Below are 17,662 nucleotides of genomic sequence, written 5' to 3' on the forward strand. Positions count from 1 at the left end.
TTCCCGTCATGGGCGACAAAACTGATCCAAACCTCAAACCCTTCATCCCGTATACGTAGTCACCAATATCCAACACAAAGTTTGTATGCATGACGGTGCTAAAGTTTGCTGCTCTTCATGAATAAAACTTTTCACGCTCCATGTCACTTGTTATGATGTGGTTCATCACATCGATGGTTCACCGGGCCCCTGGACCGGGATGGAATGAACAAAAAGAAACAAATGGGCACACATCGACCGTCGTCGTGCGGTGGTCTGGCGAACCGTCGACGTGATGAACCACATCATATGCGGTGGCATGGAGCATGAAAATTTTACCTATGAAGAGTAGGAAACTTTTAACACCATCGAGCATACGAACTTTGTTTTGGGTATTGGTGACAGTGTATATGGGATGAAGAGTTTGTGGTTTGGGATCGGTTTTGTCACCCATGATGGTAAGGAGTGATAATCTATCCGCTGGAAAAACAATACAAAAATGTGACGGGATGTAGGCGTGATCGAGATCAGACCAAGGAGTGTGATACCTCACAAATATACTTCATACAGAGCCGACTCTTTTTGAATTTTAAGTTTTTATCTCATACATCTTGCTCATAATACATATTTCAACCATGATTTGGGTCACTATAAGCATATCAATGTATTCGTCTATTTGATACGTATATAGAACTGTTCAAAAAACTCCTGGCTGAAAACTCATTTTGAAATTAGCTTGAATATACTAGAATTGTTTTACATTTTACATTCAGTCTCAACCCTAGCCAAGGCCCAAGGGTAGCTCATTCGTTAGCTAGGCTTGGTTTGGCTTGGTTTGGCTTGTTTAAACTTGATTTCGAGTCTCACTTGTTATTTATTAATACTATAATATTATAAATGCCATTCAAAAAATATATTAACATTATAATAAGCTTACTTTACATTTTGAAGTATTGAAAGGTAACTTAAAACTACTAAACTTGAAAGGTATTTATTTATTTCATTTTTTAAAACCAAGCCACGCGCCACGCCCAAGCTCGCCCTGTCTCGGCTAGTAAACAGCCCTGACATGTTCACCTCCTAGTCCAGGCTCTTGTCCGACTTCGGGTGTTAGTGTGTTACCAACTTATCAATATGATTCTGTCAACCTTTAATTAACTACCTTTTTAGTTGTATACAATTTTGTGCTTCAAACATCTCAATTCACAGGTTCATGGACCAATGTTTTGGTCTCATGTTTTTAAACCAATTCTAAATATATTTGAAACATATCAAACACAAAACTCTAAAAGCTAAACTCAAAATCGATCTGGCCGTCCAATCTATCTTAGATATAAGAAAATACACCGAGATTAGAAACTCATTAATCATTGACAAGTTAAAGCCAAACAAATGGATTGGAACTTACAAGTGTGTATTTGAAGTACAATTTAAGTCTTGATATTATCTGCATTTTTTGCAAGAAACAGACAGAACCGTTTCGTCCTCTCTCCTCCGCTTCATATTTACACCAAGAAAACTGCATGCGAATCGTGGTTTGAAACCGGTTTCGAGCCAAGTATGTTCTTTTGTTTCCAAACCTGAAACTTACAATTAAAAAATTCGGTAAATAAACCAAAACTTTGACATTTATTTCAAACTTTAGGTGGCAATTTCGATCCATTTACATGTGAATGAACCAATTCGGGTTATGTTCCCTCTCTTAACATATCACACGGATAACTATATCCAGTAACAAAGTTTAAAACTTTGGAGAAAAAATGACTGGGTCAACCCAACCCGTTCTAAAATAAAATTACCCGTTACTCAATATGTGTATACACTAAAAACTAATCTAGGAAATCAACAACACACCTGGTTCATCCACTTTCAATTTCTTAACAAAAGAACCTGCATCTTCTAGCTTTCTCTTTAAACTGAAACCATTACTTCCTTTATCAACATCTACAAAGATAATAATTTATTATTTAGCTTCAAAATATTAACTTTTATATGTGATTAAATGACAATGGAAAAGATAAATATGAACCAAAGACGTTACTCAAACCTTTTAACTTTGTTCTCTTGCTCGTGTTTGAATCCTCAAAATGCGGTTTTCTGTTTATGTTATTGTACCCCCCATCACTTACGCTGGTAATCCCATTTACTGAATCATTTGGCCCTGCAAAATTACAAAATAATATCGGTTTAACTAAAAGAATGAACACGGACAAAAGTTTTTGTTCACTTAATTAATTAAACGAGCAAACATGAACAAAATCTCGCTCTCACCGCTTCAAATTAAGAGTTAGATTTATATATGAATCTTGTTTCTATAAACATTTACATCTGTTTATATTTGATTAGAATATTAACTAACAAACATAAACAAACATGAACAAGAAAATATGTTTATTTGACCCGTTATGTTATACAAACAGCCCGTTTGTGTTCATTCAATTCTACAGCCCTAACAACTTCATCATTATTGTTAAGCATAATGTATGTTATTGTTTTGCTCATGAAAGCAATACTTATCCTCACTGGCTCCTATTCAATATGATGCATATAACTTTGACTTTTCCATGTCAAACATCTACTTATTCAACTTAAATCGACATAATCTAGCAAACACAACCAAGAATCAAGTAAGGGTGCAAACAAGCCAAGCCGCTCGGGAGATACTTGAGCTAGGATCGATAAAAAGCTAGAAACAAGCCTAGCCTTTTTGAGCTCGAGCCGAGCCTCAAATAAAGTCTGTTTAGTTATTGAGCCTGATCAGGCCTATATGAAGCTTGTCAGGCTCATCGATACTGAGCCTTGTATATTTTTAAGCTTACATCCGAGCTCTTTGGCTCATTTAAGCTACTACACGAGCTCAAGTCGAGCTTAGACTTTTTATAAAAAACAATTTAAAACGCAAATAAATTAACCTCCGGCTCAACTCGGCTCATACGAGAGAAGCAGGGACTTATTTTTAGAACCGGATTTGGTTATGGAGCCTGAGCCTTGTACAAGAAGCTCATTTAGACTCATGTATTTTTAAATTTTACCTATTTTGACTGCTTAGTATCGTTAAAGTTTTCTCAAAATATATATAAAGGTAATTTAAAAAGTATATAAACTAAGTAACAAATAATACTAGCTTTCGTAAGTCAAAACAAGCCGAGCTCGAGCCTAATAAGCTTGGGCTTGGCTTATTCGAGGGCTTACTTTTAGAAACGGGTTTGGATAACTTGCCGTCGACAACAAGAGCGTTAGACCCACCAGTTCCGGTGGAAAGTCCACGTGACGTGAAAAACGAAATCAACGAGTTCCATGTGACAGAGGAAGCAATAAGATCAACTCCTCTGCTAATGAAGTGGCCGTTTAGCTTAACCGTGTTAGGATCCAACCCGAATGCCCGGGCTATAGACCCGAGGTCGAGTCTCTGATCGTCGTCTGCCACCAGCTGAGCCGCCGTTGATGACGACGGGCAAAACAGGTTTACTGTTCGCGGCATGTCTTGTTCTGCTTTGCAAATTCTCAGGGCTTTAACTGAAGCCAAGAGGAATTTATATAGGCGTGATGAGAAGCAGAGGTTGTTTGTACTGTACAAGTTTCGAATGCAGTAGTTGTAAACACAATTATCCTTTCATCTTTATTGGCATTGTCCAGCAGCGGTTGAAAGTTGAAGCCCCTATCAATGGTTGCATTTGATTTTTATTTTTTCTTTAAAAGCGTTTGGAACTGCCATTGATATTCATACTGATTTTGACGTTTTAGTCCTAACTCATCAAAAACACCATCACCCAGCGGTGTCATCAATGTCATCGCATCTACATGTTGGCTCGATCTAAGCTCGGCTCGGGCCATGGCTCGATCTAAGGCTCGTTTAACTTCAAAATCAAGCTCAAGCCTAGCTAAGCTGCCTCGTTTAATTTCAAGCTCAGGCTCGATCTGAGGCTCGCTTAACTTCAAAATCGAGCTCAAGCCTAGCTAAGCTGCCTTGTTTAATTTCAAGCTCAAGCTTGGAACCACCCTGGCTCGACTCGTGAACAACTGCCACTGCCTCTAATGAAACTATTTGATATCCATATCTCGTATTATGAAGTCGGCCATAGATTTTAATTCATCACAATTAGAAAATTTTTTACCCTTGCTTCGTTAGTCACTCGACTTGGTGGTTTCAATGGCTTAGGTCCTCCATTTGGTAGTTATGTAAGCTGATGGGTAACCTCCAGTCCTTATTCAAAGTTTCATATGTTGGGCTCCTTTACATATCCATACAACCATGCCTTCAAATGTTTAAACTTGTATATACGGGCATTTGGTAATGTCTTGATGTTTTCCCATGTTTATATTCATCTAGACGGACTAGACTTCTTGATGTACATTGTAACATATGTCTATGAACATACATCCGTAGCATCAATGTTAAACGCTCAAACACAACATTAAATGTTTAAAAAGGGCAGGTGATCGTGCCATTAACAACACCACGTACCAACATATTGACACATTTTATAAATATCTCGCATTTACAACTTAGGCCAAGTGTTATGCATCATTTTTCTCATTTTTCACCATTCATTACCTTAGCTTTTCTCCATCATTGAACCCCACCACTGAACCCATGTCATATGCCATTCAATTAATTTATAAATTTTAAAAACCAAAAAAAAAGAAGATAAAAATAAATTAAGAAAAAAAAAGGTTGATTGCACGAGAGGGAAATGATTAACGTGAGGGTGGTCACTTACACCCTGTTACAAACAAGTGACTGGGGGTGGTGAGGTGGTCCAACTTCCAAGGGTCTCATGAGTGTCACGTATAGGGCTGGCATATCGTGTATACCCCGTACACGAAACATGTATACACGTACACGATATAAAAATTTATCATGTAACTGCATCCCAAACCCGAACACGAACATGTTAATACCAGGTATACACGATAAGATACAAACCTGTTAATACCGTTGGCGACGGTGCAACTGCGAGGAGGCCGAACTGTCGAAGATGTAGAAAGGTAAACCTTATAATCGAAGGGCTGCGACTACCGGAGATGTGGAGGGAAACCACTGAACTACCCGAGATCTGGAGAGGGAGAATCAGAGAAGTGTTTATGCGTTGTCTGCTTAATGTTGGAAGAAAAAATCAATAAATTTCTTTCTCAATATGAATCAAATGTTCATCTTGTCTTATCTTATATAATACTAATAAAAGAAAATGTTGAAGCTTAGGTGTCAAACCCACATTTCACCTAATTCCTGATCTCTCATCTCATTCATTCTAGCTATTCATAGGTCAAAACTCAAAACCATTTTGTCAAATGGGTTATAACATAGCATGGATTATATTCATTATTTAATCAAGTGTCGTTTTCATACCTAAGGTTTGATTAAATACGTAATTTTAGTAGTTTTTTTTTTTTAAATTTCTTGCAAATCAATACCTGGTGTTTCCAAAATCATGCTATTTTAGTATTTTTCGTTAACCATGTTTGTTTTTTCCACTAATTCACAAGTATTTTACAAAACACGTGTGTTAGAAGAAAAAATCAAAACCAATAAATAAACAATGGACGGGGCAACCCGATTCGCACCGGAGCCCAAATGTATTTAAATAAATAATAATAATAATTATTATTATTATCAATCAATTGCAATTAATTGGATGTCCCTCCCTCCCTCGAATTCAATCAATCAGCTTATCATCATCTTTCTTTCAAATTAACATTCTATAAAAGGGGGCTTTAGGGTTAGGGTTTCTTTTATCCATCTGCTTATTCTTATTATTATATAGAAAAAATGTATGCTGATCGTGTCAAGAGTTCTGTCAAAGACCGTCTCAACCTACATCATACTTCCGTCCGCCCTACACAACTACTTACCCGCAAAAGGTTTCTTCTTCAATTCTTCATCCTTATGTTAATTCACGCGCCTTTTATTTACAATTTATTTACTTTTGCTTGTTAATTACAAATACAGTAGCTTTATTTGTTACTTGAAGGTTGCTTGGTTCAAATTATTGAGAGAGACTGAGTTTTGGTCGCAGTTAGGGCTTTTTTTTGTTATTAACTGCATGTTACTGATTCTTTAGAAAATAATTAGGGATTTAACAGTATTTCATAACTTGTACTTGCCAATACACTTTTCTCATCCTGTCTTGGTTTTAAAAAGCACGCTATGAGCGCACCGAAGTGTAAAGTGATGGCCTTGTCCCTTTTGCCTACACAAGGCGACCAACGTCCAAAAAGCACAGCTGAGGCACACGTGCTTTGTACATGTATGCTTCAGTATGTTATACAACATGCTTTCTAGGTTTTACATGTAGGTAATTATATAGTGAACTCTATATAAAGCTTATTTATAGCTAAATGTTGGGTAGGTGATGCTAAGAACCTATGATATATATATATATATACATATATATATGTATATGCATATGTAGAGAGAGAGAGAGAGAATTATATAAAATTCTTGCACCTTGTGTATGATAATCTGTGTGCTCTGTGCTTCGGTTTTAGACCTATCGCTTTTGGCATTTCTTGTTTTTTTCAAATTCAAGCATCTTGTAGGGACGTTTTCTTAGTCTTTCTTAACTAACTGTTTCAAAAAAACCTTGAAATTTAGAAAAAATAATTAATCACATCAAATTGATACATTATTGAAACCTTACTTGAACTAGTTGTTTTGTTGCTTCAGGCAGAGGCAAGATGATGACAAATGGGAGCATGATCTTTATGAACGAGCTGATCCACAAGTATCAAGTATGAAACTATGAATTTGATTTCTCACGTCTTACTTTGCTATTATTGTTATTAGTTTTTTTAGATCGCAGAGTTGGTGACCGTGACCTTCGCTTAAAGCTTCAAAAAAAGAGCAATCAACGGGTAACTGCAGGTGTAAGAGATCTTCGTGAAAAGCTTTCGGGTATAGCTTATTCACAGTCAACAGTAACTGCTCCTGCAAAGCCGAAAGCAATACCAGAAAGCAGTAAACCTGTTATTAGAAGTGTTATAGCTGAAACCCGTTCAGAGACTAAAAAAGTTGCTAGCACTGTTTCCAAGAAAAAAAAGGTATGTTACTGGCTATTTTTCATTTTACAAAAATGGGATATGATTATACAAGTTATATTATCTCAATAGTATTGCAATGCTTTAATAAACAGATTTAGAAGGCTTTATTATTACACTTTGTGACTTTTGATTCATTTGATCCGACAAGTTATATCATCTCAATAATATTTTTAAGGTTTGATAAGCTGAATGGCGTTATTCCTTATATTGTTAATATTCGGTATACTGTCACCAATCCTTTTCCACTTTAAGCTTTATATGCACATAATCCATGATTGGATTGTTTTTATATGGTAATAGTAGTACTGCAACTTAATTAAAGCCATGAGGTAATGTCAGTGCTGTACTGCAAGGTTGATACTCAGAAGTCAAAACCGTCAGTTGGGTTAAGATATTCTTTCAGCTAAAGGTGGCAAATTGGTTGGGTAAGGAACATGTCAAAATGGGTATTTGGATAGCTCGGGTGGGATTGACTATGCAAATAAGTTATGTGTTAAATTTGGCCTATTTTTCCCCTTTTCTTTTTAGCTAATTTTTCATTTTACAAGCTTGACCTGTTAGATATAGTTACATCACAAAATTCAACCCATTTGTAAGTAAATGTGTAAATTGACCCTTCTGCATTTGGCCTAAATCTTGATTTCTTTAAGGATGTTGGCTTCTTGCAAGCGGATTAAGTCCTGATTCTGGTCGATCATTCCTTTTTTTTTTTTGTAAATCAAGTTTTCAGTTTTTACTTCTAGACTGTACTCAATGGATTTTTTTTATTAGCAATATATCTCACCTTATGGTCACTGTTTTAAGACCTAGTTACTGGACCCAGTGACTGTAATTCTGTAAGAAGGTGCCTGCTGTTTCAGCCTGCATGAGAGATATATTTCTAAGAATAAAACCATCATTATAGTAAAATCTGAAAATAGAAATTGAAAACAAAGAATGACTTAAGGAACTTGTTTTGTAATCATATTTAACACGCAAACTCTTTTCAAAAATCAATCTAATGAAACCTATCCAAAAAATTACCCATTTTGACATGTTCTCAGCTTGCCCAATTTGTCACCTTTAGCTAGAAGAATGTCTGAGCACAATTGCAGGTTTTGACGTCTGAGTGTCAACCTAGCAGAATAACAATGGTATGACATCGTGGCTTTAATTAAGCTGCAATGTTACCTATAGCAATTAGATCAGCTATCCAGTACAAAAAAGACAAAACCTTTTATAATAACAAGATTTAAAATTTTGAACTAAACTAGATTATATATACATCAGAGAAAATCATAAAAAGCAACACTAAACCATTTACCTTTTATTAGTCTCTAGTTAAAAAAATCAAATAGTTAATACTCAAGTATACTAAAAAGTTGAATAAAAAAATCTAAGATAATTTATAAAGTGAACTAAATAAAATACAAGCGTTAGCATAGCTATTGTTAGGGTCCGGGGAGGGTGGGATGAGGGCAAACATTTTCTCTATCCCACGGGATAAAGAGGCTGCAAACCCCTTTTTGAATAAAACTGCACATTTGGATATTTTTAAAAAAGTTAAATGTTACAAGTTATTAAAGAAAAATCAAATTATATGTTAAATGGCATCATATGAAAAAAATAGTTGAATTTAAAGTCAGCTACTTACATTCACTAGCAGACTAACTAGAAACGCTTGAAATACCATAAAACACCTACTAACACTTCTCCTTAACAACCTAAACATGAAAACAGAACTCCCGGTTTTACCCCTATTCCTTTTAACTAAATTTTTCATTTTACTGGCCATTTCTACTTTTAGCCTTATCTTGGTTTCTTTAAAAAGATCTTTTTGTTATTCTTTCCAGTTTTTACTATAACGATGCTATTTTCCTTACCAATATATCTCTCGTGCAGGTTGAAACAGTGGACACCTTTTTACAGTCACTCGGTCTTGAAAAGTATTCAATTACATTTCAAGCAGAGGAAGTATGATTCTAGAACACTCCTTCATTCTCATTCCATACCTTGACTTTTAGAACTTGTAATGAGGTTTTATACATTCTTTTAGGTTGATATGACTGCACTTCTACATATGACTGATGAAGATCTAAAAGCTATAGGAATCCCAATGGTAAGTTTGTTTTTCTGTTATTGACTTTTTATTAACAATTAAACATTGTTGGTGTTTACTTGCATAATTAATTATTATGGGATAATCTATGATACCTAATAGGAGACTAGGTCTGGCTGGATGATCTGTAAACAAATTTTTATTATTTGAAATTTTACATTTAGTTAATCATTATACTTGATTACACAAAAAGCAAAACACTTTCTCTTTCAAAAACGTTTTAAGGATGTGTTATGCATTTTTAAAAGTTAAAACACTTTGGGCAACTTTTGAACATTCTATTCAATATCATTTTAACTAAACTCTAAACCGACTTGTGATTAAATAAAAAATAATAGCGAAAAGGACAGTCTTCTATGGTCTATTTTATAATACATGTTTCAAATTGTTTTATACAACGATCTAGATTACGGATGTAAATGCATTTTTTATTCTAATCATAATATATATAAGTTATTTATCATGTTTCTTTTACAATTGGCCCGACCTGACCTATATTTACCCATGATAGAAAGCTACCCATTTCAACTCAAAAGTGACCCATTCCAGCTCAACCATTACCCACTCATTCTGTGTAGTGTGTAATATGATTTATATCATTTAGAAGGTGCAAATTATTCAACAACGTGTTGTCAAACTAGTTATAATTTTATCAAACCGAATACATATGATGCTGTTAGGTTTCCTCTTTTCTTACTCGTTGATGACCTTATTTGTGCAGGGGCCTAGAAAGAAGATCCTTTTGGCAATGGAATCTAAAGCATGAGCTTGTGTTTCTACTGAACTGGTATGGGCCTCTTTCGCGGGTAGGTTTTTAGGCGTATTTATGAAGTCGCATTAGTAGGATTAGAACTGTGCAATGACAATGTATTTGGTGTGTTCTATGATATAAAGTTAATTTTCTAGATTAACCTACAGTAGGTTTGTGCCTTGATAATTTGTGTATGAGAAAATATAAAAAAAGGGAAGTTATTGTTCCCCTTCATATATTGTTTATGAAGAATGTCCAACTTTATTGAAAATGATTTGCTTGAATTAGAATGGTGCAGTCTTCAGTCTGTCTTATCCAAATAATTTTAGCTATAGACGACTTGTAATGGTTAACAAGATCATGTGACATTCCACCGAACAAGTTTTCTAGCTCAGCGTATCGCCGTTGGCGATTAAGCAATTGAATTAGTCATAATCAATAATAGTTACTTAGGACTCTTTATACACCTAGTTGGACTTGTTTCTTCTGTTACAAAGTACACATATAGAGTGCATTAGCATTGTGTAATATGGTAACAGTTGCACCCAAAACAAACCCAAACACCCGATTTTGGCTTATTATTAATATAACCAATTGGGCTTGTTTCGGTCATAAGAGATTAAAGTGGGTCTTTATTTTGTTTTTGTTTTATTTATAAACTTAGAACGGGTCCAAATGTGTCTGTCGTCACCACGTACATGTCGATGCCGATCAGTGTCACCACAGCTGGCAGCCTGGCACTACATCGATCGTCGACGCAGTCACTGCCACCATCGCTGCTGTTACATGCTCCACATATGCCACCACCGTCACCACTATTGTCATTGCCAAGTTGGTCACCTACACCCCGCTGCAACCATCTGTACTGCCACTAGTGGTTGCCATAAAAACAAATTTACAAAGCGAATCCATTTTGACTTTTGAGACTCAATTTTCTAAGATGGTATGTTTGAACCAGAAGCCATTTTGATTTTACTTTGTTTCGATCCGAACCAGATTAATATTCTTTTAAAACGATTAGTTACTTTACCCGACATGACCCTCTCGTTAACCAACCACCCAGTTTGCAACACTTGGTAATAAACAACGTATATTTCACATATTTCCTATATACTTGAATAAACGCTAATTTGTATATATGCTAGGTATTATTAGATACCACTGTCCCAGTTATAATCATATTGATGTTGACGTCTCAGTTCTCATTGGTGATAGGTATCGCATGTGTCAAATTCAACTTTTAATATAATGATAACTCACACGCCCTCTTAACACTTTTCTTGACCTTTTCAACCCAAATAAGTTTGGTGTTTTCTCTCTTCAGTTAGAAATTAAAGTTAATTTAAATAATGTCTCCTAAACGAAATTTATTAGCTATCAGATATTACTTAAATGATTTGGGAAGAACCATTACACAGCTAAAAAACAAAATTTCTGAAAGTGTGTGATCAACATGATGCGGTGCAATTTTCTTAAAACAGTTGGTAACTACAAATTGTTTTTATTACTAAATACTGATTAAAAATGTATCCTAAAATCATAAATAATCAAATAAATTCATAATTAATTTAAATCTATCCCTATACGAATAATTGATGAGTATACCATACGGTAATGCTTTTACTCTAGCCAAGACGAGTTATCTATCAAATGAACGAAGAAATGCACAGCTCATACATGATACAAAAATAGTATATTTGGTTGTGTCTGATCATTATGTTTTCCAAAAAGAGTGATTAGTAGTAATTATTTGTGTTTAGAGTTTAAGGCTTAATCTAGTCATCATTAATGAGTTCTAATCTAAGTAAAGTTTTGATGCAGAAATGCTTCTTAACCAGTGTAATGATAGTTAAAAAGAAAATGAATTCAACCACTTAAAGTTTCATGCTGGTACTATAAATATGAAGCCACAAAACCATATTTTTTAAAGTTAAGAATAACAATTGTATCAATGGGGAGAGTTCATAAACCATTGCTACTGTTTGTCACCTTTCTTATTGCTTTTTCGAGTATTACAAGCGTGATCGCGGCCCGAACAAAGTTCATTAAGTCCACTGAATCGAGTTGGGTGGATGATGAGAAAGTCGCTCATTTGATTCTTCATTTACCCGGTATTCTGGGGTTCCCATTTTCAGGGTTCCTATTTGGTGGGCCTGGATGGGGTGGATGGGGTGGGCCTGGAAGGGGTGGCTTTCCATGGGGTCTTGGTGGATGGGGTCGTGGCTGGCCCGGAGGTTTTGGTGGGTGGCCCGGGGGCTTTGGTGGCTGGCCCGGGGGTTTTGGTGGCTGGCCGGGAGGCTTTGGTGGCTGGCCATGGGGTCGTGGCGGTTTTCCGTGGGGTCGTGGTGGCTTTCCATGGGGTCGTGGCGGTCGTGGTGGCCGTGGAGGCCGTGGTGGGTTCCCGGGCCTTGCACAAGGTAATGTAGGTGAAGCTGAGGTGAATAAGTATGGAGGAAATCTAACACCATGATTGTGTATGGCTCTTACAATGCTATATGAAATAATGTTACCTCGTACAAGTTGAAAAGTATTATGTAATGTATCTACGTTCTTCTTCATAATCGGGTTGCTTATTGTTTATTGATATTAATAATTACATATATAATAAATTATGCTTCTAATAATGTACCCAAAGTTTTGGTGTTAAAGATTTTTCTTGTTTTTTGAAATTTATATTTTCTATAATTATGAATTATACGATCCATATTTAATAAGAGATTGTGATTTAACTTGAATACTTGATGATGTTAACTCGTTTACATGTGTTCTATCTGACTATCTTGTTTACATGTCAGTAAGCCAATGATGGTTTCAATAATCAATAAGCCAACATATAGAAAAATGTTTATTTATTTCCTAACATCAGTCTTACAGATTATGTATAAATTTCTTTTTTTATATTGTTCAACTGTTCAAGTGAACAAAATTTCATGTTCTTTCGTATTATCAATGTAATTGTAAGTACATTGTAAGGTTCAAACTCGAGTTTTTTTCTTCTTCTCACAATCAAGATCATTTGAATAGATTTCGACCAAACACATAGATTCAAACTCTCAATATGGTCAAACTTACGAATTTGCATATCTGCAACTTTGTTAAATAGCCGAACTTATAACGACGGTGACATGTGGTATCCTTCTTTTTCTACAATTTTTCGGGTGGGTGCAATTGCCATCCATCAAGAACAAATTGTCGGCTACAAACTTTTGCAATTGTGGTCTACCAATTAGAACGAAACGTCTCACCTTCATAGCAATTCATTGCCACATAATGGATATTGAACTCTAATCAAATGCTCATCTAACTCACAAAGAGGTACGAGTGTTGGAAGAATCTGCCAAACAATTGAATAACCGAAAGCAATAATAAAATTGAACCTGTGTCGTGTGTAATTACACTGCCTTAAAAGCGATTTGAGCACTACCGGGGTACAAATAGATGTTGTCAATCTCTCTCCAAGGTTAGCACAGAGATGAATTAAAGTATTCTTGTGTACTCAAGAAGAAATCAATGATGAAGATTGGATGAACGTCAGAGAGTTGGGGATGATGGTTAATCTATTAGGGTTAATATGAAAAAGAAAAAACTGTTTTTTTTCTTTTTATTAACCACCATGACATAAGATGTTGTTTAATATTAATATATATTAATTTTATATTTAATAATATTAATATATGTTGACTTTCTTTTCTGTTCTTTTTATTCCAACAATCCCCCACAAAAAGATAGTCACAACCGTTCAAAATATTCTGATCATATATTGAGCTTGTTTATCTTATGATTTGAATTAACATGTAGTGGAGTGAGGCAACATTAGATTTCATTAAGTGAGTAACTCTTGAACTTAATGAATTCATATGAGACCCCCACAGCACGTACCAAACCCAGAGTTCTATTCAATCTTCGCGGTACTACAACAAATTATGTGGCCATTTACAAACCTTGGAATTCATAAATGATCTAAAGAGATAGCCCATATCTCTTATAGAAGGCGGCCTCACCTTCACACTCACATAGGTGATTTCAATTAAAAGTCTACCTCATACATAGACTAACTCACACTTTGGTTATGAAATCATTAAGAACATAAGAATGTTCACCCTCTACACATTTTCGGTGAATTCATCAAGTTCGTCTCAAAGAACCACCTCATTAGGCTATGAATTCATTAAGAGATTATTCTCAACCTTTATTTAAAACACTACCTTTCGCCATAGGGATGAGAATGTAGTGTAAATTAGGATTCATATGGTTTCGTTTGACCACTATGAGTGCCTACCATACGATCCTCACTATTGGGCTTAAGCCCCATCCCCCTCGACGTTGATAAGACCAAACCTTTAGTCAATGCTTTAGTTAATGGATCTGCCAAATTTCTCTCAGATCTCACAAATTCCAAAGCCATGACACCGTCTTTCAATATATGTTTTACTGAACCATGTCTCAGGCGTATGTGCCTTTTCTTGCCATTATACACATCATTCTTGGCGACACCTATAGCGGCCTGTGAATCACAATGAATAGGAATAGGAGTTACCTCTCTTCCCCATTGTGGAATATCACCTAATGAACTTCTCAACCATTCTGCTTCTTGCCCTGCTAACTCAAGAGCAATAAATTCAGACTCCATAGTGGAGCGTGCAATACATGTTTGTTTAGAAGATTTCCATGAAATTACACCACCTCCTAACATAAACACATACCCACTAGTAGAACTTACTTCATCACTATCAGAGACCCAATTAGCATCACAATATCATTCTAACACGGCAGGAAATTTATTATAATGCAAACTTAAGTCTATAGTACCTTTAAGATACCTTAATAATCGATGAAGGGCATCCCAATGTTCCTTACTAGGATTATGTGTATAACGACTGAGTCTACGAACTGTATAAGCTATGTCTGGTCGAGTGTGGTTCATTAAAAACATAATACTTTCTATGACCTTGCATATTCATGTTGTGATACACCTTCACTTTTATTCTTTTTAAGGTGTACACTAGGATCATAAGGAATTCTTACAGGTTTTACATCAAAATAACCAAACTTTTTAAATACTTGTTCAACATAGTGTGATTGATTTAAAGAAATACCATATTGATTTCTTTTTATTTTAATTCCTAGAATTACATCAGCCTCACCCATGTCTTTCATCTCAAATTTAGATGATAAAAAAGATTTGGTTTTATTGACATAATTTACATTAGCACCAAAATCAACATATCATCCACATATAAACATATAATGACATATCCTGATTCAAATTGTTTAGAGTATACACACGAATCAGAATTATTCAACAAATAACCATCTATTTTTAAGGTATTGTCTAATTTTTCATACCATTTTTAGGTGCTTGTTTCAACCCGTATAAAGATTTTTTAAGTTTACATACTTTATTCTCTTGACCTGAAATAATAAAACCCTCAGGTTGTAACATATAGATCTCCTCATCTAAATCACCATTTAAAAAAGCTGTTTTAACGTCCATTTGATGAACAACTAGATCATATATAGATGCTAAAGCAATAAGTGACCTAATAGTTGTGATCTTAGTTACCGGAGAATATGTGTCAAAATAATCAATTCCTTCTTTTTGAGTAAACCTCTAATTACAAGTCTAGCCTTGTATTTATCAATAGTCCCATCAGGTCTTGGTTTTTTCTTAAAAATCCATTTACTAGTAATGGCTTAGTCCCTTTAGGCAATTCAATTAATTCCCATGTATTATTAAATAATATAGAATCTAATTCACTTTTAATCAGTGTTTTAAAAACCGGTTCAAACCGGCATTGAACCGGTTAAACCGGATTTTGCACACAGCAGGTCGGTATTTTGAGTCCGGTATTTTTGGTCGGTTTGCTAAAACATCATACCGGCAGTTTTTTTTCTAAAATACCGGTTTTTACCGGCAAACCGGTTTTATGTCCAAGAAATTTTTGATATTTGCAGCCCATATTTTATCAAAATTACTTTTAACCCAACAATTAATATTCAAACGTTTAAGCTTTATGCCTCTTTTTCTAAAATTGAGTGCTTTTATGTTATTTTTTTAATATGGATTCACTTTTTGATTATATTTTGTTATGAAATCATTTACTTTTGGGTTATTTTTTGAGTTAAAATTATATTTATAGGAAATTATAAGGTAAATTATTCAACCGATTGAATCTCCCGTATAACCCGGTTCAACCCGTTGTATCATTTTTAGTCCAATCCGGTACATGTAAAAAACCGGTTGTTAATTGCCTCTTTCCACAAACTAGCATCAATAGAAGTTACAGCTTCTTGATAAGTTTTAGGATTATTTTCTATCAAGTATATAGAAACAAATTCCTCATTAAGCATATCAATTTGAAAGTTTTCAGTTAAAAAAGTTGTTACAAAATCTGGTCCATAACTAGTCTGAGTTCTATATCTCTTACTCCTTCTAGGCTCAATATTATCAATAATCTCATTAATTGAACTAGAAGATGGTTTATTAGCAGACAATATAGCATTAGATAACACAATATCTTTACATCTTTTCAAGGGAAATTCATTTTCAAAAAATTCAGCATCTCTAGATTCAATAATTGTTCTATCACTTAATAACATGAATCTATATGCAGCACTATTTTGAGCATAACCAACAAATACCGAATCTATAGTTTTAGATCCAATATTGGTTCTTTAAAACCAGGCAATCCAACTTTAGCCAACACCCCCACACTTTAATAAATTTTAAATTAGGAGCATAGCCTTTCCATAGTTCATATGGTGTTTTATCTTTTCCTTTATGTGGAACTCTATTAATTACATGACAAGCAGATAAAACAGCTTCCCCTCACATGTTATCAGATAACCCCGAACTCAAAAGCATAGCATTCATCATATTTTTAAGGGTTCTGTTTTTCGTTCGGCTATGCCATTCTATTTAGGAACACAAGGTGCACTAAACTCATGTATAATACCATTTTGTTCACAAAATTCTTTAAAAGTGTTAGTAATATATTCACCACCTCTATCAGATCTTAACCTTTTGATTTTTCTATCAAGTTGGTTTTCAACTTCAGATTTATAAATCATAAACGTTTTGTTGGCCTCATCTTTAGACCTTAAGAGATAAACTTTAGCATATCTTGAACAATCATCAATAAAAGTCATATAATAATACTACCTCCTTTACTAGTTGTATTTTTAAAATCAGCCAAATGTGAATGAATAAGTTCTAGCAAATCAGTACTCTTGCTGGTTACCTTTTTAAAAGATTTTTTAGCATGTTTGGCTTCTACACATACATGACACTTAACCTTTTCACGCATATTACTAACATGAATCTTGCCCGCATTTTTAAGTCTTTTAATAGACGAAAATCCAACATGACCTAATCTAGCATGCCACATATCAGAAGACTCAACAATATAAGCAGAACTAGATGCATTATCAGAAACATTAACAGTGTTCATCACAAATAATCCACCACTAAGATAGGCCTTCCTAACAAAGTTGCTATTTTTTGAAATAATAATTTTATCAGATTCTATTACTTGTTTTAGGCCAACTTTGTTGAGAACTACCCTAGATACTATATTCCTATGAAAAGAAGGAACATATAAAACATCAGATAAAGCTAAAGTTTTTCCAGAAGTAAGTTTTAGAAGAACCTTCCCTTTGCTGTGAACTCCAGCCGTGTCCCTTGTTCCCATGTAAACCAGTTCACCATTAACCACTTCTTGAAAATCAGACATTAAACTCCTGTTGTTGCAATAACGCCTTGAAGCCCAGAGTCTAAGATCCATTCAGTTTTG

At 34.7% G+C, this 17,662-nt stretch overlaps 1 protein-coding gene and 1 long non-coding RNA gene across 2 annotated transcripts; one reads left to right on the top strand and one right to left on the bottom strand.

The window, feature by feature from the left end:
- Positions 1 to 1,297: 1,297 nt before the first annotated feature.
- Positions 1,298 to 2,114, bottom strand: LOC143583313 (uncharacterized). Its single transcript, XR_013144144.1, has 3 exons — positions 2,027 to 2,114; positions 1,834 to 1,923; positions 1,298 to 1,559 (listed from the first exon to the last, which is right to left on the bottom strand). It is a non-coding gene; the product is annotated as an uncharacterized LOC143583313 (long non-coding RNA).
- A 1,344-nt stretch (positions 2,115 to 3,458) lies between these two features.
- Positions 3,459 to 9,894, top strand: LOC143583323 (uncharacterized). The gene is made up of 6 exons (XM_077065662.1): positions 3,459 to 3,538; positions 6,647 to 6,711; positions 6,776 to 7,020; positions 8,902 to 8,973; positions 9,056 to 9,118; positions 9,840 to 9,894. The coding sequence occupies exons 1-6, from the start codon at positions 3,459 to 3,461 to the stop codon at positions 9,882 to 9,884; spliced, it is 570 nt and encodes a 189-aa protein (XP_076921777.1). The 3' UTR covers positions 9,885 to 9,894.
- Positions 9,895 to 17,662: the final 7,768 nt, after the last annotated feature.

Source organism: Bidens hawaiensis, unplaced genomic scaffold (assembly GCF_021521415.1).
Source record: "Bidens hawaiensis isolate Kalapana, Puna unplaced genomic scaffold, B.hawaiensis_p1.1 tig00032359_1, whole genome shotgun sequence".
NCBI lineage: Eukaryota > Viridiplantae > Streptophyta > Magnoliopsida > Asterales > Asteraceae > Bidens > Bidens hawaiensis.